This window comes from Triticum dicoccoides, chromosome 2B (assembly GCF_002162155.2).
Source record: "Triticum dicoccoides isolate Atlit2015 ecotype Zavitan chromosome 2B, WEW_v2.0, whole genome shotgun sequence".
NCBI classification, from domain to species: Eukaryota; Viridiplantae; Streptophyta; class Magnoliopsida; order Poales; family Poaceae; genus Triticum; species Triticum dicoccoides.
The window spans coordinates 780402590-780416675 of record NC_041383.1 but is presented as its reverse complement, the minus strand read 5'-3'; the positions used below and the strand labels follow the sequence as shown (position 1 = coordinate 780416675).

Here is a 14086-nt window from a genome sequence, read left to right as displayed (position 1 = left end):
TCTACTCCACAAAAATCGACATGCTTATAAGAGACATTTTCATCATGACTAGTGCAATCATCATTAGTACTATGAATATTCAAGGAGTTCATACTAACAATATTGCAATCATGCTCATCATTCAAAGATTTAGTGCAAAACATTTTATAGATTTCTTCTTCTAGCACTTGAGCATAATTTTCCTTTCCATCATTTTCACGAAAGAGATTAAAAAGATGAAGCGTATGAGACAAACTCAATTCCATTTTTTTTATAGATTAAACTAGTGATAAAACAAGAAACAAAAAGATTCAATTGCAAGATCTAAAGATATACCTTCAAGCACTCACCTCCCCGGCAACGGCGCCAGAAAAGAGCTTGATGTCTACTACACAACCTTCTTCTTGTAGACGTTGTTGGGCCTCTAAGTGCAGAGGTTTGTAGGACAATAGCAAATTTCCCTCAAGTGGATGACTTAAGGTTTATCAATCCGTGGGAGACGTAGGATGAAGATGGTCTTTCTCAAACAACCCTGCAATCAAATAATAAAGAGTCTCTTGTGTCCCCAACACACCCAATAAAATGGTAAATTATATAGGTGCACTAGTTCGGCGAAGAGATGGTGATACAAGTGCAATATGGATGGTAGATAAAGGTATTTCTAATCTGAAATTATAAAAACAGCAAGGTAACTAATGATAAAAGTGAGCGTAAACGGTATTGCAATGGTAGGAAACAAGGCCTTAGGTTCATACTTTCACTAGTGCAAGTTCTCTCAACAATAATAACATAATTGGATCACATAACAATCCCTCAACATGCAACAAAGAGTCACTCCAAAGCCACTAATAGCGGAGAACAAACAAAGAGATTATGGTAGGGTACGAAACCACCTCAAAGTTATCCTTTTTGATCTATCTATTCAACGTAGTAAAATAACATGAAGCTATTCTTTTCGTTCGATCTATCATAGAGTTCATACTAGAATAACACCTTAAGACACAAATCAACCAAAACCCTAATGTCACCTAGATACTCCATTGTCACCTCAAGTATCCGTGGGCATGATATGATTATACGATATGCATCACACAATCTCAGATTCATCTATTCAACCAACACAAAGTACTTCAAAGAGTGTCCCAAAGTTTCTACCAGAGAGTCAAGACGAAAACGTGTGCCAACCCCTATGCATAGGTTCATGGGCGGAACCCTCAAGTTGATCACCAAAACATACATCAAGTGGATCACGTGAATATCCTATTGTCACCACAGATAAGCACGGTAAGACATACATCAAGTGTTCCCAAATCCTTAAAGACTCAATCCGATAAGATAACTTCAAAGGGAAAACTCAATCCATTACAAGAGAGTAGAGGGGGAGAAACATCATAAGATTCAACTATAATAGCAAAGCTCGCGATACATCAAGATCGTGCCATATAGAGAACACGAGAGAGAGAGAGAGAGAGAGAGAGAGAGAGAGAGAGAGATCAAACACATAGCTACTGGTACATACCCTCAGCCCCGAGGGTGAACTACTCCCTCCTTGTCATGGAGAGCGCCGGGATGATGAAGATGGCCACCGGTGATGGGTTCCCCCTCCGGCAGGGTGCCGGAACGGGCTCCTGAGAGGTTTTTGGTGGCTACAGAGACTTGCGGCGGTGGAACTCCCGATCTATCTTATGTTCTGATGTTTTCAGGGTATATGGAGATATATAGGTGAAAGAAGTCGGCCGGGGGACGCTCGAGGGGCCCACGAGACAGGGGGCGCGCCCAGGGGGTGGGCGCGCCCTCCTATCTCCTGGCCTCCCCGAAGCTTCCCTGGCTTGTACTCCAAGTCTCCCGGATCATGTTCGTTCCAAAAATTACGCTCCCAAAGGTTTCATTCCGTTTGGACTCCGTTTGATATTCCTTTTCTTCGAAACACTGAAATAGGCAAGAAAACAACAATATGGGCTGGGTCTCCGGTTAGTAGGTTAGTCTCCAAAATGATATAAAAGTGTAAAGTAAAGCCCATAAACATCCAAAACGGGTAATATAATAGCATGGAACAATCAAAAATTATAGATACATTGGAGACGTATCAATGACACCAGGAGGAGGTGCGCTCTTCGGTAGCTGCGGTGTTTGACCACGAAGGGTTCCATGCGAGCATGATGCCCACTCCCACCTGTCTGTCTCCTCCACTTCATCATGATGGTGGCCGTGCTGGTGGCAATGAACGTGCTCGTAGGAGCGGGCAGTGAGACATAGAGGCAATGGCGTCCTGCATGGGACATGGGACCTGCTGGGATAGTTTCCAAAGGGGAATCTGGATTTTTAAGGGAATTTTGGCTTGCTAGATCCATCTATAATCATTTCTAGCACTGTTTTGTTCAACCAAACTATACATAGACTTGGTGGTAAAGCTAGATTTAGGTCCAAGAGACCACTTAATTATGTCTCCATCACCATAGACACAAAGGTGTCTGGCCATGGCAAAAATGCCATTCCATTTATCATAAGGATCTGGACTTAACCTTCTCTTGAAAATGGAACTAATACCTTAACTATGCAATCATGGAAATTGCAAATGTTAAAAAACTGATGAAATTTCTCAGGAGCATATTATCAACAAAAGTATCCTTCTAAAGTTTGGCAATATTCACAACGGCTATAGTAGCTCTTTGAAATACTTAGCCATCACATGTCTTGTCATAATCCTTTATATGGCCACCCTTTTTCTTAGACCTGTAGATTCTAGACCATTTCAACAGGTAATATCTTTTTTTGCCATTACCAGATTGCCAAAAAACCTCCTTCTGTGTGTTTAACAAATCTCTTGATAAATGTCTTTGTCAAAAGGAACATAGACATGTAGAGTATGCTATACTAAAAAGATTAGAGTTCAAAAGAGTTAATCTACCACAAGAGGATGCAGAACTACCAATCCAAGAGTCACATATTTTTAAATGTATTTGGATTCCATCAAATCCCAATCCAACACCCTCAGGCAAGAGAAGCTCACATGAACCCACAAGGTATTTCATAGGAAAGTACCCAATCTGACAGCTAAAATTGTGAGCATAAATCATAAAAATTTCATCATCATCTCCCGCACATAGGATTTCTCTTTTGTGGAAGTGATCCCAGGCATCATTTTAAACATATGAAGTCATAATTTGAGGTAGCCTTGTGGGGAAGACGATCAATGCATAATGCAGTATCATCTGCATATTGAATAATAGCTACACCATTTTTAATCAGACCAAGAGCAAGACCTACTAATAAATGATGTGCTACCATGTATCATGCATGACAATAAAAAAAATCCATCCGTAAAATATTAATATATGATATTATGCACCACATATATAGCACCCTATGTTTTATTCTGCGGGAACATACTAGTGTCACAGATAGTGTATCATATTCCCCACTAGAAGCAGCCTAACCGATGTGATGTCTTTCTCAAAATACAAATAAAAAGAAGGCGAAGTATCCAATGAAAATAGGTACTCAGTGAAAATCTGAAAATTCACACATGATCCATCGGATATATAATGAACGGCACCGATCAAAGGTGGGATCTCTAACTATCCACTTAAACACAATTAGCGATAACCCCCTGTTCTCTCGGTGATTAACCAATATCATGTGGGGGATTGCCTTGCCCAACTCCAATCTAACTCTTCCCTGGCCGATCCATAGGGCTGCTTCCTGCAGCCGCAAGGCCCGAGGCGGGGCGGACAGAACCGGCGGCGAAACGGGCACGCAGCGCATCAGAGCTCTCATCGGCAGGCAGGGCTCCCAAGGACTTGAGGCGAGGACGCCGCCCCGGCGGAAGGCAAGGTTATCCGCGACGTCCGCCCCGGCAGCTTCGCCGACGACGCACACCGTGTAGCGGAGGAGTGGGACTGCATAGGTGACACGCACGCGACAGACCAGCCGCAGTGGTGAAACTGAGCGGCCTGGTGTTTCCAGTGCATCCGAGATGCTGCGCCACGATGACAGTGGTCGGCGGGTGTGACCTGCAGGGTAGCCGCGTCCATCACAGTAGCGTCCAAATGCGTCGACCTCGAGCGGCGACACGCGGACGCGGGCTGCCCCATGCTATGCTTTTCTCTGAAAATTTGTAGCTCAACTATATAGTTCTCTGAAGAAACGTCCGCACAACCTCTGTTATTTCAGAAAATGTACCTAAACATGCTGAAGCTTTTGCATTGAAATTTGCTATATTGTTAGTGTTGGAGTTGTGCAACTCTCCTGTGGTGATTGTTCGGTGGCATCTCGTTGGAAATTGTGTCATGAACTCAAGAGATATCAAAGTGATGTGTAGTCGCTTGCCTAACTGAATGTTCCAGCTCGCTGGAACCAAATTTTACTGTAACACAGTGTACGAGTTAGCTGCGACAATCACAGTAGCATCCAGATGCGTCAACCTCGAACGGCAACACGCGGACGCATGCTGCCCCATGCTACGCTTTTCTCTGAAAAATTGTAGCCAACTATACAGTTCTCAGAAGAAACGTCCGCACAACCTCTCTTATTTCAGAAAATGTACCTGAACATGCTAGCTCGATCATAAGAGTTGTGCAATGTTTGGCTGGGGCTTGTCCCTCTGTTTGTTTCTAAACTTGCTTGTAAAGACTGTAATTTGGGCCCATGTACATGTGTCTAGCTACAAAAAAATTAAGATTGATTGGGTGGTGGGCTCGTTGCAAAAATCTCTGTGTAGGAGGCAAAAGAATATGAATACAGAACTTCAGAATTCTTGCACAGTTTCAGCTTGATAAAATGTTGGCATGAAGCCCATAAACTAACATCTTTGTAGAGTTTTGCACGGTTCAACTTGATAAAATATTGGCACAATGTCAATTGACAAATCACGCAACACATGAACTTTATCAATGTAGTTCACCAAAACAAGCAACCAGCAATGTTTCTCTACAGATAAAGAAAATTCAGTAGCAGGTAACAAAAGGAGTTCTGAAAGAACAACATTGAAGCTCTCAACGGAGGCCCTTTCACGACCGACGGCATTGAGTACTCTGAAGATTGAGATGCAACCGGCGAAGGGTGAGCAGTCAATGGAGACCTGTCACGACAGACGGAGGAAAGGTCATGGCTTCAGTCGCCACCGGCCGAGGATGAGTTGTAGCCGATGTAGGGCCCGTCGCTGCCGTCGGAGGGAAGGACATAACTCGAGTCGCCACCGGCGGAGGATGAGCCGCAGCGGACAGAGGGCCTGTTGCTGCCATCGGAGGGGCCGTCGTTGCCGTCGAAAGGCAAGGGCTCACGGCCGCCGAAACGTGATTCACGTTAAGATTGAAACGTAAACCACCTTGATGGTGAACAAGCCAGGGGGTTTTCTGCTAACTGTGTTTAAGTGGATCATTAGAGATCCCACCTTTGATCAGTGTCGTTCGTTATATATCTGATGGACCACGTGAGAATTTTTAGATTTTCACTGAGGACCTATTTTCACCTGATACTTCGCCTAAAAAGAATAACACATCACACATGATCGAAAAATCCATACTTTTTTTTTTCTTTGTGGAAAATTCATACATACATAAAAACCCAGTAATAAACTTGAGCGACTACCATCCAAACCCCCAACACGAAACCGTTGGATCATTGTACGAATTTCGGGTTTGGTAGCGATTGTAGCGAGGAAGATGGAATGGCATGAATATTGGTACCGTAGTACTCCCTCTGTAAATTAATATAAGATCGTTAAGCTCACTAGTATATTAGTTTACAAAGGAGTACTGATAATCTTTTGATATTTTCTGAAACGAAAAAAAAAGGCCAATAGGCAGTGGACAAGGAAAAAAGAATCCGGTTCGGTGCCCCCGGCACCGCCGCCGCGTTGCCCTCCGACGCTCCCCCGTCCGTAGCCGCTGGGCGCTGGCTATTTCGGCCCGCCTCCCTCGCCGCCGCCCGTTCCGTTCCGTTTCTTCCTTCGCAAGTTGGTCGCGCGCTCAAGGAGCCGAATCGCTCACCTTTCCCCCCCAAACCCCGCTCCCCCCGAACGAAATCCTCCAGAAAAAAAATCCCACCGAGCGAGCAGAGGACACCGAGATGGCGGCTCGGCGGCTGGCGGGCGCGGGCCGCGCGGTGCTCTCGCTGCCCAGCGTGCGGCGGCGGGCGACCAACTCCTGGGCCGCCGTCCGCGACACCTTCTTCTCCACCAAGGTAAGCTCCCCCCGCCCCGCCCAGATCAAATCAAATTAACCCCATCCCTGACGCGCCCCCGACCCGCGCGCCTCTCGTGATCTGGTTTTGATCCCCCGACGCGGTCCGTGCCGTGCAGGAAGTGTTCGAGAGCCACCGCGTCGTCTTCACCGTCGGCACCTCCATCGCCTCCGTCCTCACGGCCTGGGCCGGTACGCCCCTGTTCATTCCCCTGCTCTCTCACGCAGTTCGTAAACTCTGTATGCTGTTCTCGGGTTCAGAGTGTGTCGTTGGCTTGTCTGATTGATTTAGTTGTTTTAATTGATGTATCTGACTATCTGAGGGAGAGAGAGTTGTGCAACTGCTTGCTGCTAAACCCTAATTAGTCTGTTTGGCTTATGTAAGACCATAGGGCACACCTCAATTGGCACCACAGCTGCAGTAGAGCAATTTTGTTTCAGAATGCCCCATTGGTGGTGGTGACTGAATGCAAGTGCACCAAGTTACAATCTAATTGATGAGTTTTTCTCCCCAATCGCTGCGCACTAGTACAGTAGCAATTACTTTACTGGAGTATTTCACTTGAAATGTTGGATTCTTTGGTGATCCTCAGTTTAGTTGAGACGTGGAACTACTTTTGCCCCTTACCTGACTAGTAAATGTCAAGTAATTCCGATATGCGTGCTTAATTTGAAGTCAGACTACTTGCCTTTTTTCAACTGATGATAGGCCCCTTTTCGTGCACTGCAATTAACAAAGGAAGTCCGCTTTATGTGCTGCTTTTGTTCATGTTGGTAATGCATGCCGAGTGGAGCATATGCCATTATGCTGTACACTGTACTGTTTCTTAAGTTACTTGGTAATTCTCTCTTTGGATGATTTACAGTTTCTAATATATTTTTAATTTCTTGTTATAGGTTACTCTCTTCGTCATATGCAGCAAACAAAGATCGACAAGAGGCTTCATTCCATTGAGGAATCTGTAAGCATTTTAGGAGATAGTCTGTTAATGTCATGGTTATTTGTTTTGTGAATGGGTTACATTCTTCTCCTTTTGTAATGTGCATTTCTCGGTGCAAGACTTATAGAAATGCTAATAGGCAGTTAGACTCTTGACAGAAGTTCAAGATGGCTCCAGGGTAGCTTATTGGCATAAGACAATCAGAACCCTGTGTGCATATGTCTTACCTTGTCAATTCAGTGCAACATGCTTTCATGTTTTCTGATGATGAGATTAACATGTATTTTGTTGTTTGTTTCATCTTTTTTTAAAAGAAATTTGAGGTGATGATATTTAACATTTGTGATGAGTTATGGTGTGTTTATAACAGTGAAGCTTTACACTCTGATGGTCACAACTTTCATACAGTTAGAAACATCTGCTTCCATTTCCTGTTTCATTCTAGACGGCGGATCGACTACCTGATGTACTTTCAATATTTATTTGTTTCACTGAATATGTACTCTGGACAAACTTTGATATATTTCTTCTCTTTTATTTTCTGAACAGTTGAGGAACACCCACAAAGTTGAACATGATGAGATCAAAAAGATTGTTACCTCCTATAATATTAGCACTTCAGCTTGTATAGCCACTGCATTGACAACTACGGTTGTTGGGTATGTTCATGCTGTTCTTAATATATATACTACTGTGATCCAAACCTTTTTCAATACTATATGTATTGGTAGCACCAGGCATATGCTACTTACTCTCTAAATACTAAGGTTTCACTGTCAAGCTTTTATATGCTCTGTATGCTCATATTAATGCAGTCAATGCTGATCAGCATGCCTCAACTCTCCATCAATCATACTCCCTCCGTCCGGAAATACTTGTCATCAAAATAGATGAAAATGGATGTATCTAGAACTAAAATACATCTAGATACATCCATTCCAATGACAAGTATTTCCGGATGGAGGGAGTAGAATCGTATGTTCATATAAACTGTAACACTGACATACTGAGTTAGGATGTGAGTGCCTATTTACTTTTATGTTATTTTATCGGTTGCTTTCAAGTTTATTTTTCATTTCTGCAGAGATAGTATTTAATATCACAGCTTGTTTTCTATTACCCTGCTTCAACTTAGTGTAGCCCTCATGCTGCCACATATTTAGTTGAATACCCTGCTCCAACTGTACACATTGCTGGGTCATGCACAAACGAGATAGTTTTATTGTGATCTTCTGTATATGTTCCAAAGGAACTCCATAATCGAAACCCCTGCTAAAGTTCCTGTTACATCTGAGTACATTTTGAAATAATTAAGAGTGAGTGCTGGACATAGGCTATTTACTTTGGGTTATTTTATTGATTGCTTTTGAGAGTTTTAATTTTGTGCAAAGAATGTATTTAATATCGCATCTGGTTTTGAATACCCTGCTCCAACTTGGCACCGCCTGGATATGCATAAAGGCAAAAGTGTAGTAGTTCACGCACATTTATTTAGTCGAATACTCTGCTCCAACTAAGTGCATTACTGGTAAATGCACAGATGACATAGTTTTGCCATGATTCTGCATATTCAACGAATTTTGAAAAAAACATGCTAAACTTGCTGTCACGCCTCAGTTCCCTTGAATTAATTGCGAGTGAGTGGTGCACATAGGTGGTCCTGGTCTCTGCCCTGAACCTCAGAATCCATTCTGACACCAACGCTGAATTATCAGTGCTATCATCTTTTAAACCTGAACGATGAAGCCTGCCAACCTTGTGTGACTTTCAGGTACGCCCTGGGGTGGCGCGGCGGAGCCTGGTACACCCGGAGGATCGTCCGGAGGGAGCAGCAGAAGCTGATGGGCCAGATAAAGTCGCAGAACCGGTGGCACTGGCGCCCCTTCAGCAAGCTGAGGACCCGGTTCAGGAGCAACCGGCACGCCTCCAAGACCTCCGACGCCGCGCCACTTCCCGGCAAGGACGCCGAGGCCTCCATCAACAAGGGCCAGGGCAGCGAGGCCCTTTCGAACAACGCGGCCTCGGCGAACGCCAGCAGTGGCTCCCAGCCAGCAGCGGCGGCCGCGGCGGGCTGCAGATGACTCTGGTTAGAAAGAAAACGCGGGTTTTGAAGGAAACAACCGATGACGTGCCTGGGAAGGAGATCGAGGGCAAAGAAGATGCTAAGACGTTGTAGGTTTATATATGGACTCACAGTCGACCAGCCAGTCACTACTAATCTTTTGCCAATAAAAAGAAATGCCGGCCTAATCCGGTGGTGGCTAATTTTGTAGCGTTAACCAGGAAACCATCTGGATGATTTGATAAGTACTTCCTCCGTCCCGAAATTCTTGTATTAGATTCGTCTAGATAAGGATGTACCTAGTACTAAAACGCGACTTGATACATCGTGTAGGTGTAGGTTCAGTGAACCGAACGGCATTTCACAACCTTACAGATGTTCGAGTTGGCAGCAAAGTTGACTGAATTCGTAGCGCGCTCCGCCTCTCGTTCCGCACCGGGGACACGGACGGCACGGCACTGGCGATCAAGACCGCTGTCAGTCGACACAACCCAATCCACTGCCCACGCGCACCCGGTCGCGGTCACGCTACCCTCGCTTCGCCTCCTCCGTCCGCCCGGCTGACACCTGCCGCCGCGCGCCGTCGTTTCCGCGGCCGTCGCGCTCCCGACGACAAAACGACCCACGCGCGGCGCGCCCCCGCGAATATACCTACCACCCCGCCACTACCCATCTCGCCGCCGTGCCCCCCTCACACACTGCCACATCCCCCAGACCCCGGGCGAATATCCACTCCAACACCGCCATGGCCGCCTCCGCGGCGCCGCTCCGGGCCGCGCTCGCCCGCAGCCCCGCCCCCGCCGCCGCCGCGCGCACCCCGCCGGCCTTCCTCCCGCTCCCTCCCCGCGCCCGCGGCATCCGCCTCAATCCGGTCGTCCTCGCCTCCGGGTAACCCGCTCGACCCGATCCCCCGCTCCCTCCTCGCCGTTCCGCTCTCTCTCTCTCTGCTCGCCCCGTTGATTTCGTGTCTGCGCAGGAGGGGGAGGAGGATCCGCGCGGAGGCGACGGCGAGGACGCGGCAGGAGAAGGAGCAGCAGGAGGCCGAGGTGTCCGCCGTCGAGGACTCCTTCCCCGTCAGGGAGGCGGCCGCCACGCCTGCCCCGGAGGAGGAAGGGGGATTCGACGACGAGCTCACCCTCGCCGGCGAGGACGGCGACTGGGTCGTCAGGTTCGAGCAGTCCTTCAACATATTCCTCACGGTGAGTGTCCTCCAGCCCTGGTCCCCGGCGCATTCGAGGTCATCAGATTTCACTCTGGGCCTCAACGTTTGCTGTGTCCGCACCGCAGGATACTGTCATCTTTATACTGGATATTCTGTACCGCGACCGGGACTACGCCAGGTTCTTCGTGCTTGAGACCATCGCCAGGGTGCCATATTTCGGTGAGGATCTCATCTCACCTGCCTCTCGATTTCGCCTGTACATATGGTTTTGGTATGGTTCTCTTGTATGAGACCTTTGGACTGTTGAATAGTCTAGTTACTGTTGACTGACTGACTGGTCGATTGTTGAACAGCATTTATATCGGTGCTTCACTTGTACGAGACCTTTGGCTGGTCTAGAAGAGCTGACAATATCAAAGTGCACTTTGCTGAAAGCATGAATGAGTTCCATCACCTCTTAATCATGGAAGTATGTCCAAAATCTTTTATATGTCTGTTCATTCAATGTTTTTATGTCAAAAATGAATATATCCTGTTTTCTACTAAGCCCTTAACTTCAGCTCTAGATATATACTCCCTCCGTCCCATAATATAAGAGCGTTTCTTATATTATGGGACGGAGGGAGTAGTTTTCTGTTGGATTATGTTATTGCATATTTCTTACCTTCTTCCTTCTCTGGGTTCATATTAGGCATTGGGTGGCAACTCTGTATGGCTTGATCGCTTTCTTGCGCGGTTTAGCGCCTTTTTTTACTACTTCGTCACTGTTGGCATGTACATGCTGAGCCCAAGAATGGCATGTGAGTACACATATTAATTCTACTCATGAAGTAGATGTTTCTTTTTTGTTACTGTGTTTTTGTGATGATGATAAAGCTGCTCTGGACTCGGATATCTATGTGCAGACCACTTTTCAGAATGTGTTGAGAGGCATGCATACTCAACTTATGACAAGTTCCTGAAGCTCAATGGAGGTAAGGCAGCTTTAGTGGGTTAAGTAAATTCTTCCTGTTGTGCAAGTTCTGTATCTAGGATTTTATGGAATGACAGCACCTTGCCTATTGAATACAGAGTATTAGCTTATATAGTAAAGTTGGTTATCTCTTGTTTCCCATGTTTGATTTGAAGTGAACAACCTTCTGTTCAGAATTTATTGAGCTAAGGGGTTGAGGGCCAAATCATTGTAACTTTGTAATGGAATCCATTTTGCAATCTATATCATTATCCTTTAACCTATATTTAAATCTGCCCTTCCTAATCCTACCAAAAAATGGAAAGCTTAAATCGTACAAACCATTGATTGCTCTTTGCTTAAATCATAGTTTTGGTGCCTACCTACCTGGGCACTGGGAAAGCTGCTAACTCAGTTAATGTGTTCTCCCAATCCAAACATATTTGCTTTGCTGCAATGACACTTCCAGTTCCGTAATAATGTCAGCTACTCGTTCTTATTTCAGAGGAGTTGAAAAAACTACCAGCTCCAGAGGTGGCTGTAAACTATTACATGAATGAGGATCTCTACATGTTTGGTAGGCCCTTACTTCACTTGTGTTCTTTTCTAGACATACCTTAACCTGTATTTATTCTATGCTTTATAAGTATTAAACATTAATATCTATGCTTATTGCTTGCATGGCTTGTTTCTCAGATGAGTTTCAAACATCAAGAGCACCAAATTCTAGGAGGCCTAAAGTTGGTATAGTTCTTTCTCCCCCCTGGCAGTTTTACTGAGTTAAGGTTTTCAGAATGTCAGGGCTTAACAAGTTGCCTGTAGCTTTGGGAATTAATTTCACTGATTTGTCTGTTCAAAGACATGAGTTCATTGGAAAAGTGTGCTAGCTGCCACCTTTTGCTGGAACATATATTATAGAAAACCCATCAAATCACAGTTATGATTCATTTCAGTAGATTGTTACTTGATCTGCTGACTCTCCTACTTCTGCCATTCGGATTTTAACACTCTGTGCTGATAATATAGCGCCTATATAAAAAAAGCTGGACTCTCCCCTTTAATGCTTTGTCCATAAAGATTGTATGAATGAACTGCTCACTGCTCCCCTTATCCCATTGCAGATAACTTGTATGATGTATTCGTGAATGTACGGGACGATGAGGCGGAGCATTGCAAGACAATGAAGGCCTGTCAAACGCATGAAACCCTCCGTTCTCCTCATGCCGTGCAGAGCTCAATAGAAGCTGATGCAGAATGATTCTGTCAAGAAGTCCCCTGGAAATGAAGACTGACCGGTTGTACGTACCTCCGTGCTAGAGCATCGTAGAGTATCATACTAAATTTTGGTGATATATTGTATCCCATCTTCGTTTCATTTTCTTCTTCTCTTTGTATGTAGACATTAATTAGCCCAGACTTCCGTACTTGTGAATCTTATTTACATAGTAGAAATATTAATATAAACGTATCGCTGATTCACAATGAGAAATGTGCACCATGGACCAGGCATTAATGCGGGCCATGAATGTTTTGATTTGTGTAACATGAAGGGTTTTGGTGAAAAGCCTTGATGCTTTGCTGATTCGATTTTTGCTGTAGAAAAGTCATTGACAAATCTGCGATGAGGATACATGTTGTGGAGATTGTCAGCTTAGCTCAAGAATGATGGGGATAACCGCATCTGTTAACCTAACCCATTATATTGCTTTAAAGGTTAAAAATGCTTGAACATTCGCTCTATAGGAGATAAAAAGACCCACGGTGGTCTTACTCTCACAAATGAATGAGACATCGAAATGTATTTTCACCGTATAAGTAGTACATATACATATGGGGAACGCTAAAACTCAGTCGACTGAGACTTTACAAAGTCTCAGTCGACGAGATTAGCTGTCCAGTTTCATCGACCTGTTTCAATCGCTGATGTATTCTTCTTTTTCAAAACGCACTAGGCCTTCCGCTACTTGGGTTGTGGGCTGTGGCTTGAGGCCCTTTTTTTGTGCTTGTCTGTCTGTTTTTATATTCTCGTACTCGTCCCATGTAAATATTTGTATCTTTTTTCTTCTTTTTTGCTGGGTTGTGTGCACTGTGTATGTACAGAAGAGAGAAGTTTTGTTTTGAACACACAGAAGAAGAAAGTTAATCGGGCAGATGACTCTATGTTTATGTATACAGTATACATGTGTACTTGTATTTTCATTTTTGATTTTTTTATCTTTCTTTTTTAGGAAATATGGAACATTTTATACTTTTTAGGAACCTACATTTTGACACCGCATGAACAATTTTTATTCTCACATGTTGTTGTCTTATTTTTTTATTCTGAGATGTGGTTGCCTTTTCTACATGACTTTTGTTTTATTTCCTTATTTGTATCCTGTCTATATTTTTTTCTTTTTTTACTTTGTTTCTCCGTGTATTACCCAAAAACAAATTTTTATTGTGTTTATATGCTATGTGTTTTTTTTTCACAGGCATACACCGTAAAGTTGCATGCCTCACACTAGGCATGCAACTGCAAGTGTCGCCCTCGACTGCAACTGACCTTTGTTTTGTGGGAGAACAGTGGAAGAGGGGGGGAGTAGTTGCATGTTTGTCACTAAGCATGCAATTGCAAATGTCGCCCTCAACTGCAACTGCATGTCCACACAAGCGACTGCAATTGACTTTCGTTCTATCGATGGGCGGCAGGAGGGGGTAGTTGCATGCCTCAGACTAGGCATGCAACTGCAAGTGTCGACCTTGACTGCAACTGCATGCCTACCCACCCGGTTGCAACTAATATTTTTCTTATGTCGGAGGACATCT

At 44.6% G+C, this 14086-nt stretch overlaps 2 protein-coding genes across 2 annotated transcripts; both read left to right on the top strand.

The window, feature by feature from the left end:
* Positions 1–5857: 5857 nt before the first annotated feature.
* Positions 5858–9450, top strand: LOC119366256. The gene is made up of 5 exons (XM_037631950.1): positions 5858–6162; positions 6281–6353; positions 7059–7123; positions 7652–7761; positions 8874–9450. The coding sequence occupies exons 1-5, from the start codon at positions 6049–6051 to the stop codon at positions 9181–9183; spliced, it is 672 nt and encodes a 223-aa protein (XP_037487847.1). The 5' UTR covers positions 5858–6048; the 3' UTR covers positions 9184–9450.
* A 377-nt stretch (positions 9451–9827) lies between these two features.
* On the top strand, positions 9828–12814 carry LOC119366255 (ubiquinol oxidase 4, chloroplastic/chromoplastic-like). The gene is made up of 9 exons (XM_037631949.1): positions 9828–10052; positions 10141–10363; positions 10452–10545; positions 10680–10795; positions 11018–11126; positions 11232–11300; positions 11784–11855; positions 11975–12022; positions 12400–12814. The coding sequence occupies exons 1-9, from the start codon at positions 9910–9912 to the stop codon at positions 12534–12536; spliced, it is 1011 nt and encodes a 336-aa protein (XP_037487846.1). The 5' UTR covers positions 9828–9909; the 3' UTR covers positions 12537–12814.
* The last annotated feature ends 1272 nt before the right edge of the window (positions 12815–14086 follow it).